Below are 20,060 nucleotides of genomic sequence, written 5' to 3'. Positions count from 1 at the left end.
TGCCGGCTCGGCTCTGGATCAGAGCCGAACCGGCATCGGGAAACACGGGGTGCCGGCTGTAACTAATAGCCGGCACCCCAGTGTAACACCCACGATCGGAGTTGTCTCCGATCGCGGGTGCTTAACCCTTTAGATGCCGCGGTCAGCGCGACCGCGGCATCTAACAAGTATCTGGGGGGTCTTTCCCCCACGATCGCCCCCCCCGAACCGTTTTCGGGGGGCGCCGATCGTTGCTATAGTAACTCTGGGGTCCGATCTGGACCCCAGAGTTACTAGCAAGAATTGCCAGTAAGATGGCGTCTGTGACGTCATCTTACTGGCAAAGTGCCAGCCTATGCAAGTGCATAGGCTGACACTGATAATACTCTGCAATACATGAGTATTGCAGAATATTATCATGAACAAGCAATCAGAGGATTGCTTGTTCATATCCCATGGTATAAAAGTGAAAAAGTAAAAAAAAAAGTTATTCAATAAAAAAATAAAGTCATAAATCACTAAAAATGCCCCAAACCCCCAAAACATATAAAGAGACATATAACTCAAAAAAAAAGTCTAAATCATAACACAAACCCCACATATATAGTATCACCGCGTCCGTAACAACCCGTAGAATAAAAGTAAATCATTATTGAACCCCCACGATAAACGCCGTAAAAAAAACTGTTATAAACCCTCCAAAAATTATGATTTTTAGCTATTCAATCCCACAAAAAATGCTGTAAAATGTGATCAAAAAACCATGTGTACTCCGACATGATACTGGTGCAAAGTACAACATGTCCCGCAAAAAACAAGCCATCAACCAGCTCCGTAGCCAAAAACGTAACAAAGTTATGCCACTTGGAAGACGGCAATACAAAAATTATAGATTTTTCCCCACATTAGGGTTTTGTTTGACAAATTTAGTAAAACGTAAGAAAATATATTCATGTCTGGTATCCCCGTAATCGTATCAACCCATAGAATAAAGATAACATGATTATTAGTCTATACGGTGAACACCAAAAAAAAAAAAGTCAAAAATCCAGTACAGAATTGATGCTTTTCTACTCCTGCCCTCAAAAAAAAGTTCCTAAATTTTCAACAATAGGTGATACCAACCCCAAAATGGTAACAATGGAAAAAGCATCTCATCCCGCAAAAAAAATTCCGTCACATGGCCCCAATAACGAAAAAGCGAAAATTTTATAGCCTTCAAAAGGGGCCAATGAGGAAAATAAAATCCTGGCAGCTGCAGCGCCCTCCTTCCCTTCTGCGCCTTGCTGTGCCCCCATAAAACAAGTCACAGCCACATGTGGGGGGTCGCTGCACTCAGGAGAAATTGCAGAACAAATTGTATGGTGGGTTTTCTCTTTTTATATTTTGGAAATGTGTAAATTTTAGTGCTAAATGAACGTATAAGGGAACAGTATGACCATTCTAAATTTCACCTCCATTTTGATTCAATTACTATGAAGATCTCAAGGGGTTAACAATCTTCGTAAAAGCTGTTTCTGATAGCTTGAGGGGTGCAGATTTGAAAATGGGTAGATTATATAGGGGGGTTTGATGCTAAATATGTAAAATTTCATTCAAAACTGTATTTATCCCCAAAATAGTCAATTCTGAAAATCCGGAAAAGCGATATTCTATTTGTAAGCCGCGTGACATCAAAATAAATTATCCAGACATTTCAGAAATTATGAAAATGTAAAGTAGACAAATGGGAAATGTTATTCAGCAACTTATTTAGGTGGTAAATCTATCTGCCTGAAAACGCAATGATTTAGAATTTCGAAAATGGCAAATTTTTCAAAAAATGTATCATATTTTCTTTTTTTTGTAAATAAACGCAAAACTTATCTGCCAAAATTTACCACTAAAATGAAGTACAACATGTGGGGAAAAAACAATTTCAGAATCGTTTTGATAAGTAACAGTGTTCAAAAGTTATAACCATATAAAGCGAAGCAAGTCAGAATCCAAAAAATCGGGCTGAGCCTTAAGCTGTAAAATGGCTGCGTCCTTAAGGGGTTAAGCTACAAACTGACTACATCCTAAAGGGGTTAATAAGAGAAGACATGTTGCTTGTTCCCAAACACAAACAGTTGGGCCCCTTCCACACTAGCGTTTTTCACATGCGAGTTCTGCGCATGCTTTTGATGCGCAGAACTTGCTTTGCACTCTGTCCCATTGTTTCCAATGGGCTTGTCCTTATTTGCGTTTTTCACGCCCCATTCAAGTCTATGGAAATGCATCAAAAACACATTGCAAGCGCAAGGCGTTTTAAACAGATGGGTTGCTAGGTGATGTGAAACAAAGTCATGAAGTACCAATTTAAGAAGGATGTTAAAAAACCGCTAATTACTCCAAGGAAAAAAGGCCCAAAAACACAGCAAAAAACGTCAGTTTTTCTCGGATTGCACCCTGATGTGAACTGCAACGCTAGTGTGGAAGGGGCTTAGGTATAAACGCATCTGCATTCGGGGGGGGGAAATTCCTCCCTGATGCGCTTGATTTGGATACGAAAATAAAGTGTGAAGTGTTAAAATGGCTTAATAATATTTCATCAATATTTTACATCAGCAAATAGAAGAGCTTTTATGAATGCTTAACACAGATGTGAACTAAGCCCAAGTCAAAAGTGTATACTGTATATAATAAACATGAAATTCAATGTACACTCGGGATGTTGTAATATACTGCCTATGTATCTGTATAATGGAGCTGTTAAAGGAAATCTATACCAGGGTAAGGATTGTAAACCAAGCACGCTCACTTACTGGTGTATGCACCCTCTGCGAAGATCCACTCTGTTTTAGCCTCTTATGCCACGGTTTATAGAGAAGAAAAAAAAATTAACATTATGCAAATGAGCCCAGGGGCCTTTTTTCTTAAACAAGGGCATAAGGTTAAAGAAGAGCAGATCCTGCCACTACGTGCGGTATGTCTGTATGCTTTTTTACAGTCCTTCATCCTCTTGGTAGATTTCCTTGCAGCGTTTTGTGGTCTTCAGAGATGATTGCACCAAACAATGTGATGCAACAGTCTTTAATTTTTTTTTTTTTAATTGGTGCAATTTTTCTATCCATAGTTCTATAGAACTTGTTTTAGTCTTTTGCCTAGTGAAATGTTTTGTTCTAGGTTAGTAATGAAAAAGGTTAAGTTTGCAATACAAACACTCTACATCTCGCTTAATAAACCAGCTGCAGGATACTTTGCAGCAGTCTCCCACCTCCAACTATTGTTTCCTACTGCTGGTGAAAGAGGTTGTGAAAAGGTAGGAGGTAGGTGGAAGACTCTCAATTTCCTTTTTCATTTAAGAGGGTGAAATCTCTGTTTGTTCACACTTGGGATCCCAAGTTATTTGTAATTAAATTGCAGGAAAGTGAGAAGTTCACTTTCTCTAAAAAGGGCTGACTGTTAACACCACTTTAAAGGGGTGATAACCAGGATGTGGAAAAGCTACAGGACTTTGTTGATGACACTTTGATGTTTAGACAGTCCTGCAGATTAATTAAAACTCTAACATTGTCTATTGGGACCGTTTTTGTGCATGTATTGGAGTTGAGCTACAGACTGGCACCTTTATTTGTATTGTCAACATCAAAAACCCACTCAACTAATGGACAGATTTCTAATTTAAATCAAATCAAGTACATGGCATAAATTTAACATAGGCATATATTTTGGTCAGAATTTTTTGTGTTAATACACCAGTGGAGTTGGCATGGCAAACCATTAGTTTGGGTTGCATTTTAAAACATGCAAAACACTCTGTTTGCATGCGTCGAAACGCGAAATATGCGAACAGGTCAAACTCCTCACCATTCCATCTGAATTGTTTTTTTAAACCAGGCACAGACAGAACTGCAAAGGGGAGATTTGGGACACTAAACCAGCAAGGTGGTTTAATGTCCCAAATCGCTTTTTAAATGAAATCTACCATGAAAATCTAGCATGACAAACCAGGGGCACTTACTCATAAATCAAGGGACTAACTCTGGTAATCTTATATTTGTTATCCATGGCCTCTTTCTGTTTAAATTCAAATTTTAACAAGACTGAAGGGTACGTTGCCAAAGCCCCTCACTGCTGCTGGTTCGCAGGCTGTAATAATGCACATGTCTTTCCTTTCCTCTGCCTGTGTAACCTAGCAGCAGCAGGAAGTTCAGGGGGAGGAATGACCTCCTCTGCTCATTATAACAGCCTATGAAAATTCAGCACTCATGGGCTCTGAAAACTCCAACTAGTTCTTCAAGCTTATTAGCATAATTATAAGTTGATTTTAGAATGGTCATGGTGCCTTAATCTATCAGTAAGTGCCCCTGGTTTTTCATGCTTGATTTTGATGGTAGATTTACTTTAACCCCTTCTTATCGCAGCCTTTTTTCATTCATTCATTTTTTTTGCTCCCTGCCTAAAAAAAACTGTGAGGGCTTATTTTCTACGTAACAAATTGTACTTCTCGGTGAGTTATTATTCCATGCCGTGTACTGGGAAGCTAGAAAAAAATGTGGTAAAATTGGCTGTTTTCACTGTGTGCTTCAAATAATACGTTTACTTTATTCTTTGGTATTCACGGTCATACCAAATTTATACAGGTTTTCTTATGTGTGCGGTTTAATTTTTTAAAAATGTATTCAATGTGTACAAAAAAAAATTTGTTTCGCCATATTCTGACGCTTATTCATATTTAAGTGTTTTGAGCTGTGTAAGGCTGCATCCATACGACCGTCGGGTTACGTATATACGACCGCAAGCTAGCGGCCATTTAAACGTCCCCTGTAGGCCGGCAATGGGCGCACGGAGCGGCACCACACCGCTGCATACACAGAAAAGATGAGACATGTCCTACCTTGCGTCGTGTATCTTTATGGAGAGGGGAGGGGTCAATCCTCCTCCTCTCCATGGCGCTGTACGTATGTCCGCTCGGCTACAGTAGTATAAATGCAGCCTAAGGCTACATTCACACTACATTATGGGGGGCGTATATACACTTCTATGGGCTCACGGCCCTTTACGGGAGCGGTACGGTGTAGCACACATGCGGCACCATACCGCTCCATAGCCCGGGGAAAGATAGGACATGTCCTATCTTTCCCCGTATTACAGCGCCGTGCGCCATTAATTCCTATGGAGAGGGGCGGAGCTGCGTTCACTCCTCCTCCTCTCCCCGCACTGCTGTGTGCCCGCCGTGCTACGGCGCGGCGGGCTCACGGCAGTGTGAATTTAGCCTAAGCCAGAATTTTTTTCATTGCTTCCATTTTATGGACTGTGCAACCTTTTTGATCACTTTTTATGCCATTTTATGCAAAAAATATCAAAAGTGGCTTTAGGACATTTGGGCACTATTTTCAGTTATGGGGTATATTTAATATTATGATTGGGCATTTTGGGATGTGGCAATACCTAACATGTTTGATTTTTGCTTTTTATTTTTATACCAGTTCTTTTTGGACCCTCTAGGGTACTCTAACCTAAGTTGGGGTACTCTTATACTAATGTACTGCAGTTCATGGCATTTTTGTACATTGTAATGAATCTGCAGAAACTATACAGCCTCGGATGTAATGACAACTGAATGCCCCTCCCTGAAGATGTCAGCAAGAGCAACGATCGAAAAAAAAGATGACCGTGCCAACTGGAGGGTTTGCACCCGAAAGCCCTGTTCATAAATCATTTACAGCTAATAGTCCGGCACAATGTGAAAAGATTAAAGGAAATCCACCACCAGGATGCAGGCTTGTAAAACAAGCACTCTTACGTGCAGGTGTGTCCCTTTCTGGCAGGATCCGCTCTTTGCATAGTTTTTAAAGCCTTGTTTTGCAAAAACAATGGCATAAGAAGCTAAGAGAAGAGTGTATCCTCCCACATGGGGCACACAACAGCATGTAAGTGTGCTTGGTTTACAATCCTTAATCATGGTGGTAGATTCCCTTTTAATAAAATAAGTGGCTAAATTTATACACTTTATTTTATGACCTACTGTTTTTGATTTGGCTTTGGTTAGTTGTGCTTGTCACATTGTTTATTTGCATTGATGATTTTTTTAACTACTATCTTTTTTTCCAGATGTTCCCATTGCCTGTGGCTAATGGCAAGAGCAGACCTACAACACTGGCCAGCACTCAGTTTGGGGAATCCGGTAAAGACATTACTCTTCCGTCTTATAATTAGTTTGCCAACTGCTTTTTAAAAAGTATAGAAGGCCTTTTTGTGCTGAGGCAGTCAATAGCATTTCTCTGAAATAGTATGTGTCCACATAAAGTATATGAACACTTTTACTTTACATTACATTTATTACAAATGGTATGTTAACCCTACTTTGTAAGAATTGCACATAACCATGAGGGAATGTTCACATGTTGGTTAAAATTTCATCACAACTACAAAGTAAAAACTGTACTTGGTAAAGACACTTTAGACGCTCATAGATCCTGGAACTGTGACTGTGGTAATCTTTTATTTGTTATCTTTGATGTGCTTCCTTGTAAAATCAACTTTTTATAATTATACTAAGGAGCCAGAACATTTTTTTTTGGAGGCTGCTGCTTGCACAGCCTGTAAATCTGTGGCACATAGGGTCTCCTGGTACCAATTCCAGTAGTGAAATTGGGACAGATCTCATGATCTGTGGGGGTTCCAGCACCTACCAGTCCAATTGTTTGTTCCTTTATCCCGTTGATGGCATATGACAATAATAATTGGTACAACCCCCCTTTTAATCTACCAGCTAGTTTCATATGGTAGCACGGTGGCTGAGTGTTAAACACTACAGTCTTGCAGCGTTGATGTCCTGGGTTCCATCCAGGGCAACATCTCCAAAGAGTTTGTATGTTCTCTCAGTGTTTGCGTGGGTTTCCTCCCTCACTCCAAAACATACTGGTAGGTTGATTAGATTATGAGCACTATGGGAACAGGGACTGATTTGTCAAACTCTGCATAATCTGTGTCCTATATAAATAAAGGAATTATAATCATTATATGAAATTCTGTGTTTGAATAATTGCCGCTCTTCTTGATAAATGTATGTTGGACACAAAACAGAATAGCAGCTGCATCCTCGGGTGCACCAGATCGTTGCAAAGATGGAGATTAAAACCTTTCCACAGCTTTGGTTTAATTGTGTGCATACATGGATAGCTGCCTGAATCCCTCAAATGGTCTATGCAGGGTTTTGCATGTTCTTCTGCAGACATGTTTACATCAGGTTTTTGCTCCGCTCAGAATGTTTATTGGAAATTCTCCTGACATTTTTTCATTGCCTCAGTCAATGAAAAAATGTTCTTTTCCATTGACTGAGGCAATTAGATGTATTCCTTGTATAAGCATAATTGACATTTTAAATGGATCATTAAAATATAAGCTAATATGTAACTTGTAGTTGTTTGAAAATTTGTTCACCTTAGCAGAAAAAAGGTGATTGGTGTGTGTGGTGTCTTTTTTTTTTTATTATTATTTTCATGGGACTGTATATTGGAGAGGAAAGAATTGTTTTTTACATGGAAGGGATAAATGTAGACATGGTACATGTATCAGATGCCGGCGCATGCTACACAAATAAATTATGGGGCACATCCAGTGTTGTGGGGTTGCATCACTGTAGTGAGCTTAAAGGGAACCTACCACCCCGATTCTACCTATAAAGGTAGAAGGGGTGGTAGGTGGATGAATGGGACGTGAGGATAGCCCTTTTTGGGCTAATCCTCACGTCCCGGCTATCTTTTAGAAAAGTTTATTGCGGGCATATGCAAATTTATTTATGCGGCTACTGGGGCGTGGAGTAGCCGGACATGAGGCTACTAGTCGCGGCTACTCCACGCCCCAGTAGCCACATTACTCCTCCTACCATTTAATCTTCGGCGCGCAGCTCCTCGTAGCTGCGCGCCCTCGTCCGAGTCCCCCGGCATCTGCGGCCTACTGCGCATGCGCAGTAGCTCCGGCCCCGGAGCCGCGGCTGCGCAGCCAAAGGCCTGGGTTCTGCGCATGCGCAGAACGCAGGGGACTCAGACGAGGGCGCGCAGCTATGAGGAGCTGCGCGCTGAAGATTAAATGGTAGGCGGAGTAACGTGGCTACTGGGGCGTGGAGTAGCCGCGACTAGTAGCCTCATGTCCGGCTACTCCACGCCCCAGTAGCCGCATAAATAAATTTGCATATGCCCGCAATAAACTTTATAAAAAGATAGCCGGGACGTGAGGATTAGCCCAAAAAGGGCTATCCTCACGTCCCATTCATCCACCTACCACCCCTTCTACCTTTATAGGTAGAATCGGGGTGGTAGGTTCCCTTTAAGTGCAGTGATGGCAGTTACTCAAACAAATCTAGAAGGTGAGAGAAACATCTTGTTTATTAGTTTCCATTACTATGGTAACTGAATAGGACAGTCAGATCATCACTGGAGGCAGTGCCTTAGAGTGAGGTGCTTTTACTGAACTCGAAGGGCTGGTGGTAGTTGTAGTATCCGGTTTTGGCCATTTTCAAGATAACTCCGCCTTTTTTCATATCTAAACTACTCACATCTGCTGGTGGGGCATGAAATATCCCATTTAGAATTTCCTATTTTTGGTTTAAGTATTGGACATTTACCGAATTAAAAAGAAATGGGGGAAGGGGGGTGAATCTCTGCCAGAATCAAATGGATAAAAAACTGGTGGGTTACTTCAGATACCCTTTCTTGAACTTTGTAGCAGCTTGAAGCAGGCTTGTGGCTTCATATGAAGGATTATAATTTTTATCTTTCTAATCTCTATTAGTCTTGATATTCTGTGATACAGAACCTGAGATGCAGGCAGTGAAATCATAATCTGAGCTACAGATAAACATTCAATTCCCTGCCAAGTCTTTACAATTACAAATGACCTTTTATTGTTTGGGTTGGTACGGTCACAGGGATACCAAATTTATATAGGTTTTAGTAGATTTAAAAAATAATCACAAAAGTCCACAATGAAGGTGCTGAATTTTTATTTTATTATTATACATAAGGCTGCTCATTAATCTGAGCACCTGTTTACTGCTATTTGTTATGCACATTCCCCAACCATCCTATATGCTATTTTTTTTCTCCTTCATTCATTAAAAAAAAAAATATCAAGGTTTGCATCATGAATACGCAAGAGCAGCTGAGATTAATATTCATATTTATGTAAATTAGATTGCAATTAAGAAGCAATTCTCAAGGGTGTGGAGAGGAATGGGGGGGAGGGTGTTGGCACAAAAGGCCATTAGCTGATGGATATTTTGCTTCAATATTTTGCTGGTTATGTACTGGGTTATTGTATTTTATTTAAGTTATTAAGAACATGGCTGTCAGATCAGCTGATTCACAGGGAAGAACACATGAACTTTTACTCTGCTGTAAGAAATTGATTATATTCCTGAGTGAGATTCTTTATAACATTGCAGTTAAAATAGTGCCAAGTTAAGCTGTCAATAATGTTGAAGAATGAAAAGGGGTGGGTTAAATTTAGCTACTAGGTACTGTGTGTGTGTGTGTGTCATTGTCTCTACCCTAAGACTTTAAACGTATTCATTTTCAGTTTGGGTTGAACGGCACTACTTGGGGAACAAAAAAACTTTTATTACGGTGACCAGATAAAAATGCAATTCTGACTTTGTATTTGTACCATTCACAGTTTTGCAGCAACCTGTAGAAAATAAAATGTTATTTATGCCATTGAGTTGATGCCAGATATGTATGATTTTTATTTTAGAATATCTGGAACATAAAATACCAATGTATTTTGTCTTCTCAGTGTAAATTAACAGTTATCATGCATTGTGCTGCCCTAGCTATCAGCCATTGCAGTGTTCAATCTTTACCTCCTTCAAACCTTTTTTTAAGGATCATGTGGGCACAAAACCAATCCCCTCCATAATAAATGTACATTAATGTTTGAAAAATGCATGTTTTCTATTACTAGGAGAGGTTAAAAACCTACTTTTAAGGAATGTCTCTACGTACCTTTTTATTTTAGCCATACACATAAGAGTCAACTGAATACGAGAATGTAAATTCCTCTATGCTTGGGCAAGCGGTGCATGTGTACTGAATGGGAGAGGGTGAAAAGCTATAGCCAGCCTCTTTGGCAGCATGTTATCTTGAGGAGAGCAAAAGTATTAGGAAGATGAAAAAAAAAGTCCTGGCAGGTCTTCCTGACCAGCACATTTTAAGTATTGAATGTCACCAATTTTGTAAGTAAATATGTTTTTAAAGGTGCTTTTGACATGACATATATGCGAACTGTCAAGGTATTGTTATTGAACCACAGGTAATTCACTTGTGTACTAATGACATAAGGAAAAAAAATATAGAATACAGTAACAAGCTTTTTGACAGCTTCAAGACTCATCCTATATAAAGAAAATAGTTGCATGGATTATTCAGGTGTGATCTTGGCCCACTTTTCCACACAAATACTCTTCAAATCCTTCCAGCTTTTTTTTTTTTTTTTCCTCCCTCGGAACCCCTGTTTTTAATTGGTTGTGTGTTTGGGAGTGTCTTGCTGAAATGTTCACCCCAGTTTCATCTTCATATTCCTGCTAGATGTTACCAGTTCTATATTCTGAAAAGCTTCCCCAAACTATGATGTCTCCATCTTCAGACATAGTTGGTATAGTGTACAGTATTTGGGATGATATCCAGTGCCTTTTGACCTCTAAACTTGGGGAAGGGGGATTTATCAATGCTTCTAATAAGCCAGTTTTCTGGTGTAGAAGCACTGAAATAATTTCTTTTGCGCTGCAATAAATTACAATTACTCTTGCGACTATGCCACCTCTACACCAATACAATCCACCAAACCAACAAATTCAAGAACCATGGTCCAAAGACCAATTCTTATTGTATAAAAATATATCACTTTATTAATCATAATTCATTATAATTGTAAACGTGCAATTGATACAGGAAGAGGAATGCAATAAAACAGACACGAGGCAGTTTGTCCAAATATCTGTACATATACAAATAAAGTGCAAAATATGAAGCAAGGTTAAGTGCACACCATTGAGATCCCGACTTATAAGGCCACAACATACCAATAGATATAATGGTTACAGCGTATTGCAAACCAGTAGGATTATACCTGCACGATAGAGAGCAGAAGGTCTGAGCACACTGCCTGGCATCCACCCCGACGCGCATTTCAACCGCACAGGTCTTTATCAAGACTTTGGACCATGGTTCTTGAATTCATTGGTTTGGTGGATTGTATAGTCATTTCTTGAGTCATGGCGTCTTTTACCCTTGCTCATTGATGCACACTGGTGCGTTATTAACCATATTTTATTTCTTTACAAATATATTTTTTCAAATCTAAAGTAAAACTAAAGTCTTTAACTTTATTATTGCTTACAGGGATTGAAGAACGAAGTGGATCTGGGTCTTGGGCGACAAGTGATGGATCCACGTTTGACCAGAGCAGGGTAAAAAAAAAAAACAACAAAACGTTTTTATAGTTGTATGGATCAGATACTTTGGGACATGGCAATACCTCATGTTTATGATATTTCTTATTTTTATTTGTATTCTAGGGAAAATGGGGGTAATTTGAATTTTTTTTTTTTTTCATTTTATTTTACATTTTCATATTTCATTTTTTTAAACATAATTTTATCCCCCATAGGCTTCAAGTGCTTGTACAATATACTGCATATTTTATAGTGATTTACTGCCTTTATATTTGTCTCTCAGACCGTAGTATAAAAATGCTAATGACAGCTATAGGAGCTTTAATAGGCTCCCAGCTGTGATGGTGGCGCCTGGCAGCAGACCTTTTGGGTGCTGCGGTTGGGTTAATGGATTTCAAGCCTCAAGTTTCCACATGGTGTAACTGGTTAGAGCTGGAAACGTAAGTTCCCTCTTCCTGTGTATGTAAATCCATTTTTAAAGGAAATCTACCAGTTTAAAACGGTAAAAAAACGCTTTATATTCTCGGCTATGCTTCTATTGATGTTGACTCCAGTGTTCATCTTGTATGAGCTTGACAGACTGGGATCACCTAGAAAAGAAAGTTCTAAAAAGCAGCGCGGGACCAAGATGTCTGGCACTGTGGCTGCTAATTATGCACGCCCCCACGCCTTCGTGTTTCATACTTGGAGAGGACTGTGGTGAGGGTGTGCATTAGCAGCCCGGAGCACTGGACATCTTGTCCACACGCTCTGTGCTGCTTTTTTATTAGTTTCTTTTCTAGGTGATCCCTGTGTGCCAAGCTTGGAGAAGACGAGTATTGGGATCAAAATCAAGAGGAGCATAGGTGAGTATATATGAACTAGTTCAGTGATGGCGAACCTTTTAGAGACTGTGTGCCCAAACTACAATTGAAAGCCACATATTTTTCACAAAGTGCCAAATCCCAATTTAAAGTAAATTATTGCTCCCTGCTGTGTCACAGAATTAAATGTATTGGTGTCCTGATGACACTAATACAGTAGAAAGATGGAGAAATTTGGATTATTATTGTAGCTTCCCTCTAAGGTCCCCTTCACAGGATGAATCGCAGGCCCTGAGAAGGGGCTTCAATGATCCAGCTCTGCCCACTCCTCCTTGCTCCTCCCTTACTCTTCAAGTCACTTTAAAATAGTGCTGAACATGGCACGTTCTGGGCTGCCTGTGGCTGCAGGAGGAGGAGTCCTAAATGGTGACCTTTGTGCTGGGTGATGGCCTGGGTGCCCACAGAGAGGGCTCAGAGTGCCACCTCTGGCACCTGTGCCATAGGTTCGCCACCACTGAACTAGTTGATTTCCTATAAGTGCAATCCAGTCCGTAAGTGTTTGGGGATGTGCAGACTTTCACATCTGTAATTCTGTTTAGAGAACACATAGCTTTATTTTATTCTCTGCAGTAAAATGACTGCTTGATTTGGATAACAAATTTGATTTTATTTCATATTGTTATCCTTAGGGTTATGGTGACACCAGTCATTATGGGGAACACCGAGATGTACCATCACATGAAGGCAATCTGTCATCTACAACTTTCTTGTCTTCTGGACTTGTTGGTGAGTTTGTGGACTTATTGTATTTTAAGGCTCCTTTCACATTTGTCGGGTGTTTAGTTATTTCCTTCCGTTCTTAGCCAAAATCATGAGCAGTCGAAAACACACTACAGGTACAAGCCTTTCCATTATACCTTTCATCCTAGAAACACTTGTTTTATGTGTTCGATCACTCTGGCCATTTTGGAGCTCATTGCATCATAGCGCAAGAGGGAAGATTCATCATACACAGACATCCGGCGAGCCAGCATATGATAAAGCCATGGGGGGTTAGACCTCCTGACCCATCAGAGGGTGGACAAATCTACGCTAGGCTTGGCTTGAAGAGGCGTGTATGTTCGTATAAACGCCCCTTACATGGCACTGGCCGAGAAATTGCAATTATTGCAGTGCTTCTATACCAGACAACTGGCTTGGAAGCACTGATAAATTCCGTTAACAAGCTTAGGGCCAGTATGTGACATGCAGCGAAGTATTAATTGTATTGAACTTTTTCAATTTAAACTGGCTCATTAGTCATGTGTTCACACTGTGCAGAATATCGGCAGTAGAACTATTCTTGCCTCCCTTAGCATTGAGCTACACTCTTCTTACTGATGGAGCGTTAACGTGTCATTGGCTCTGTGCTTGGCAAGCAGTCAACACTTGCTTTACACTTCAGATACAGTAAGGATTGCCTGCAGGTGGTCTTCAACATCTGAGACTACCCCCTTAAACTTAAAGGGGTATTCCCACAAAGACAATATTCTTAAATATAATTAGTATAACAAAATATCAAACTCTAATTCACTGTAACAAAAATAAAGCATTTTACAGATAAAATTCCAATCTGTCTCTCTAACTTGGTGTTTACAATCTTGGTTGTTAATCTTCTGACTATGGGCAGATTCTTCTCATGAATCTTGTCTGCATGCTGCAGTGCTCTCTGCCTTCTGCCTCCCCAACCCCAATACATTATATGACCACCAGTGCAGACCCAGGTACTTCCTGCTGGCAAGCAGCAGTTTGCAGAGGCTACTCTATAAGCTATAAAAATAAACACGTAACGCCATCCAAACACAGATTAAGAGCTGCACATAAGAACGGTCCTGGATAGATCCACCAAACATCCAACACGCAAATTTTCTTTGTTTTCTTAATCTGACTGGAGCTTGCAGTTGTTGTAATCTTGTATTCCAATGACTATGTATGTACGACTTCCTTCAGTCCATGAAGATATTTTCAGACTAAAGATTTCATTGGGATTAAGCCACTGTTCAGACGCGAAACTGCTGCAGTTTTATCCACAAATATCCTCCGTAATTCAGCTTTTCTGTTTAGAGGAAATAAGTATGGACATAGCGTAGACTGTTTCAACAAGTAAAAACTACTGTTTTTTTTCCTGGTTTATTTATTCCTGGTTTATTTATTCTACTTGCATAAAATTAGATAAAAATGTGCATATAGTCAATCCACAAGGACACCATACATCGCCAGACCCAGGTTTTCGCCTACCAGCTTCTTCTGGGGCATGACTGGTGTCAGTCCACCCTTACAATTTATACATATCCTCAACACATTCATATTTCACAAAAAACGCATACATTTAATATTATAAACAACAGTAAGACTTATATAGAACATGTTTACAAATAATCTTTTCTTAACATTTGAAATTCCCTCATTTTCATACCCACGTGGGTTCCAACCTAAAAGCTTCTAGCTCTACTCTCCACCAATTGAAAGATGTACAAATCGGCGTATCCAAATAACACTGTCATGACACGCCTCTAGCCTGTCAGCGTATCAGGAGTAACATTGCCTGACACATTTTCACCACCCAGTTCTTCCCACCTGAGGAAATTATTCTTGAACGTCGGAACAAGTCTCCACCACTAACAAGCCTTTTGTCGGTATTCACACATAGTAATTTAAATTCGGGGAGAAAACTCAATCCCCTAGGATTCCATCGAGTCTCAGTGATTCATCTTCTATACAAGTGGTATATCCCAAAATTTCATGTCTGAACAGTGGCTTATTCACAATGAAATTTTTACTCTATAAGCTATAGACGGATAAGGTCTTTATCGCCAAGCTGATTGTGTATTTTATTGATTGGGTGAGGTAGCAGAGCTCCTAGATTTCATAATCTCTGTTTCAATGTGTCAGATGCTAGTAGAATGTTCAGAAGCTAAATAAAAGTGTAGATAAACCCTGAACCTTGATAATCTAAGCACATTGTCAGCATCTCATTGCACAGAGGAATCATGAGGTATCTGGTTACACTCTGGAATTTTGCAATGACCATCACTGGGTTATAGGAGCTAGAACAGCAATAACTGTAAACCTGTATATATAAAGTATAGGGGTTAATATGATTGTGTAAACATCATTAGGGAATTAAAATTTCTAGCTTTTAAAGCCTGTATAAAACATTAAAGAAAAACTTGTACTCATATTTGTGAACTTAAACGATAACTTTTTTTTTTTTTTTTTTTTTTGTGATTTTACATTTAATACAATATAACAAGTAATCATATATTTTAACCTGAACTATTCATTTGTATTTCAGGGAAAAATGAACGTGCTTCATACTCTACGTTTGGCAGAGACCCCAGCATTCCTACAATGAACCAGGTATTGCTTATGTGCATACCTTTGTTATATGCATTTTTGAATTTATTTCGGTTAATTGCAATAAATTAATAGTTTTTTTAATTTTTTTAAAGTGCAACATCCGATTTTATTTATCTTTTTACAAATCAATACATCTTGGGATGTAAAACAACTTTGCCAAGTATCTTGATTACCTATGTGCTGCAGATTCTTTGCTGATCTCCTCAGTTTAGCCCGGCTCTGCAGTGGCTGTTTCTCCTGGTTGTTGTAATTTCTCCAGTGATTTCCCTATAGTTGTATACAGTGGTGGGGGCTGCTGTTCCCTGCACTTACAGGAAGCAGATGGGGTAGGCCATGTGACTAAGTGTAGGTGAGTGTGTTCAGGCTGCAGAATAATGAGGAACAAGATATCTCCTCTTCCGAACACTTTCAATCCAAGTCTGTAATTCGGAAGAAGTTTTTCTGTTTCTCTGCACCTCAGCAGAAAAACGCTCCTTTGCAACCCCTCCAACTTCTGCTCTGCCAGAACTTTCTGCTCATCAGAGAAGCTATGAACCTTTAGTGCTCACACAGCAGAGACAATGCTCTTCGTGTAACTGTTCCACTGCTGGTATCTTGTACTTTTTACGTGCTACATGCTCCTTCATGTGATGAATTCTGCCATGCTAGTCCCCATATGGACCCATATACACAATATGTAACATTTAGTTGATTCACTGCTATATTACTTAATGAGAAAACACAAGGCATCATGGAAACTGGACAGCCAAATTTGAATCTGCTTAATGGCAGATAACGGCAAGAGGATAGTCTCTGCCTACTACACTGCTGCTGAAAAAAAGAAAAAAAATCTTTATTCAAATTTTCCATAAATATTACAAAAAACATTAATCAAAAGCGAGGGATATCACAAGATATCAACACAGTGTTAAATAACCTTCTAGTACATTAGAAATATGCTATACGTCTCCAATAATCCACTTTATATTATTGATATCTGAACATCTCAATAATCAGAAATAACCATAACACTTTCACTTGTACAGCTCGTTTATAATCGCCTTAAATACAACAATAAATATTTGATATCATAGTGCTATTCTTTATCCTCTTACTTTTTCTTTCCACCTAATCTATTCCTTTCCCAACCTCCCTCCCCACCCCTACCAGTCAGCGGGGGGGGAAAAAAAGAGAAAAAAAAAATTAAATAAATTAAAAATATATACATACATATATACAAATTTCCTCCTCTTCTAGCCATCTTTTTTGCCACCTTTCCTCCTTTCCTAATTCTCTATATTAAATTTTTTCTAAAAAATTTTTTCTATCTAGTCTCTTATGCCATTCTGCCATGGATGGTCTTTTAGGGGATATCCAATTATAAATCATTATACAGCGAGCCTGATACACGGCTTACCTCTATATGTATATCCCCCCAGAATTCCAGTACCACATTACAGTTCCACATCATGTGGAGGAAATCTGCATTTTGTTCCTGGCACTTCGGGCATTTTACGTTCTTTGTTCTCTTAAAGGAAACCTACCACTTGAAGTGGCAGGTTTCAGATGGAAATACCGAGCACCAGCTCAGGGTGAGCTGGTGCCGGAGCTTATTTTTGTTAGTGTTTTAAACCGCTGTATTGCGGTTTAAAACACTTTTTAAACTTTCTAGCCGACGCAGGGAGGTACGCGCTCGGTGCTTACCATGCGTGCGGCTACATAGGAAGTGAAGGAGAGGCGCGCGCCCAAAATGACCTGTTTCCTTTACTCTTTGGGTCTGTATGATCACAGGGATCTGTGATTCTGGAACTGATAACTTTTACATATTTTGTTATATTAACAGTATAACAGTACTTCATGGCGGGAGGTGCGTTCCAGCATTTTGCAGTATTATTACGTGAAGCTTCTGGCACCAGCTCCTGAACATAGCTCGCACCAGAAGCTGTGGCTGTCGGATATATATTATAGCCAACACCTGCGATCGGAGATTCCTCCGTTGGCGGGTGTTAACCCCTCAGACACCTTGGTCACGGTTGACCGGTGCGTGTACGGGGCATCTTAATTGAATCTTGGCAGCACTTGTTCAAGCTGACCTGTTAGAAAGTAAAAAATCTGTACAACCACTCAGAAATGTTATTGGACCCGCTTTGTGAACACCGTAAAAATAAAACCTGAAAAACTCGCCAAACATGTAAATTTTTCATAAAATCCCTACCCAAAAAATGTTCCAAAAAGTTATGTGCGCCAAAATGGTGCAACCTCTAAAAAGGACAACTCAACACGTAAAAAATGAGCCCTAAACAAGCTCTATCAACCAAAAAATATTAAAATTTTATGTCTCTGAAAAGATGGCAAAACGAAAACAAATGAGATTTTCTTAATTTTTTTTTTCCAGTAAAAATAAAAACTATAAACGAGGTATCACCGTAAACCTTTTGATCTATAGAGTAAAGATCATATAGTAATTTTGCTGTATGACCCAAAAAAAATACAAAAAAGAAACCAAAATTGATGATTTTCTCAACAATAAGCTAATGACCTACTAAAATGAAGTATTTGTAAAGCCCATTTTGCAAAAAATAAGCCCTTTTATGTCCAAATTGCCCCAAAAAAAAGATATTGTTTAGCCAATAAATAGAGACAATGCATACTCTTCTCTGAATGGCGCAGCTTCTCTTCAGTGCTCTGGCGTGTGCCCATACTGCAGTTTACCACGACCTATAGGGGATTGTTATACTCAGAGATGGGTATGTAACTTAGTGGAGCATTTTGGTATTTTATCCACTGACAATGTGTACATTTTTATAAATACCTTTTTTTTTTTTTTTTTTTTTTTTTTTTTTTTGCTAAATGAATGCAATTTCAGAATTGCATCCGATTTTGTTTTAACCCCCTTTAAAACAATTAAAGGGTTAACATTTGGTAAATGTTAGTTACCAAGTGTTTTGTGTGTTGTTTTTTTTGTTTTTTTGAATTTCAAAAATCGCTAATTTTTACAAATTTTCACAGAAGATCTGATTTTCTCATAAACAAACATAAAGTTGTAACCACTTACATAGGGCAGATTTAATAAAATGGACCGTGTCGGGAAGGTGAAAAGTGGCTTCTGCGTTAAGGGTTAACCCCAGGTTGTCTGATCCTAGCATATACTGCCATACCACATTATAGCAGTATATGTGGCACATTGTAACAAATCCTACTGAAAATACACAGCCTTAAGTCCGCCGCACCGTAGCATTGCGGGCACACGGCAGTGCGGGGAGAGGAGGAGGAGGAGGAGGTGAGCGCAGCTCAACCCCACCCCTCTCCATAGCGATGTATGGCCGCGGCACCGTAATACGGGAAAAGATAGGACATGTCCTATCTTTTCCCGGGCTATGGAGCGGTACGGTGCCGCACATGTGCTGCACCGTACCGCTCCCGTAGGGCGCCGCGAGCCCATAGAAGTGTATGGGGGACGTATATCGGCCGTATATACGTCCCCCATACTGTAGTGTGAATGTAGCATTAGGCTGCATTCACACACATGTATGGGGGGCGTATATATGGCCGATATACGTCCCCCATACACTTCCATGGGCTCACGGCATCGTACGGGAGCGGCAGTGTGCATGTAGTTTAAGGTTTTCTAAAGAACCGTCAAGACAGATTGTCGATCCCAGATGTCATAGGGAGTGTCGATCTAAACCAAGATGGCAAATGTTTTCCACCAGCTTGCATGAAGAGCAATGAGCTCTCTTCATGCTAGTAAACTTCCCATAAAACTGTCATTAGGTGACAATGTGTGGTCATGATGGCATATTTAATTTAAAATGTTTCTGAAGGCAGAGTAAATAATTTTGTAATATTTATATTTTATGTTTAACCCCCATTTAATTTTAGCCTGGATTTTTGCCTGGTGAACTCGGCATGAATAGCACCAATACGCTTTCACCCAGTGGAGGAAAAGGAGCCTCACAATATTATTCCTATTCAACCAACTCGCGCCGTCGTCCCGGAGATGGAAACCTTGGTATTTTAATTTTATTTTCTTTTATTTCTTCTTAGTGTAAATGCATAGTTAATATGACTGAAAAAACATACATGTTCACTGCAGCAATTTTTATAGACAGCATGAAATCTGCAGATATTTGTTTTGCTTCATGTGCGGGATTTTGTAGAACCCTTTGTGGTGTGAACAGAATTTACAGATTAACTCTTGCCTGTTTTCATTTGATTTATTTTGATATTGGTATCCCATTGTTAATTAACCATTTAATGTTATGTAGATGTGCAACCTAAGAAAGTTCGAAAGGTGCCCCCAGGACTTCCTTCATCTGTAAGTAAATTTGAATTGCATAAACGTGATGTAAAACTATTTCACATCAAACAAACCGGGAGGTTGCGAGGTTCATTAACCCTTTGTGACCAAGGGTCATTGTGACCTGAATGGCAAGGTCAAGCTTTGCATTTCTTTTATGCTCTTCTTTAAAAGACAATAC

General features: G+C 39.5%; 1 protein-coding gene across 9 annotated transcripts in view; it reads left to right on the top strand.

The window, feature by feature from the left end:
* The window catches only part of TCF3 (transcription factor 3), a 71,927-nt gene that overhangs the window by 14,563 nt on the left and 37,304 nt on the right, over positions 1-20,060 (top strand). For all 9 annotated transcript variants that reach the window (XM_072113725.1, XM_072113716.1, XM_072113723.1 and 6 more), the window contains 6 exons: positions 6,058-6,130; positions 11,346-11,413; positions 12,891-12,987; positions 15,536-15,600; positions 19,462-19,591; positions 19,848-19,897. In XM_072113725.1, the coding sequence (XP_071969826.1) occupies positions 6,058-6,130; positions 11,346-11,413; positions 12,891-12,987; positions 15,536-15,600; positions 19,462-19,591; positions 19,848-19,897 (483 nt within the window). The remainder of the gene's footprint in view (positions 1-6,057; positions 6,131-11,345; positions 11,414-12,890; positions 12,988-15,535; positions 15,601-19,461; positions 19,592-19,847; positions 19,898-20,060) is intronic.

This window comes from Engystomops pustulosus, chromosome 1, assembly GCF_040894005.1.
Source record: "Engystomops pustulosus chromosome 1, aEngPut4.maternal, whole genome shotgun sequence".
Taxonomy (NCBI): Eukaryota; Metazoa; Chordata; class Amphibia; order Anura; family Leptodactylidae; genus Engystomops; species Engystomops pustulosus.
This window is presented reverse-complemented; position numbering and strand designations above follow the sequence as displayed.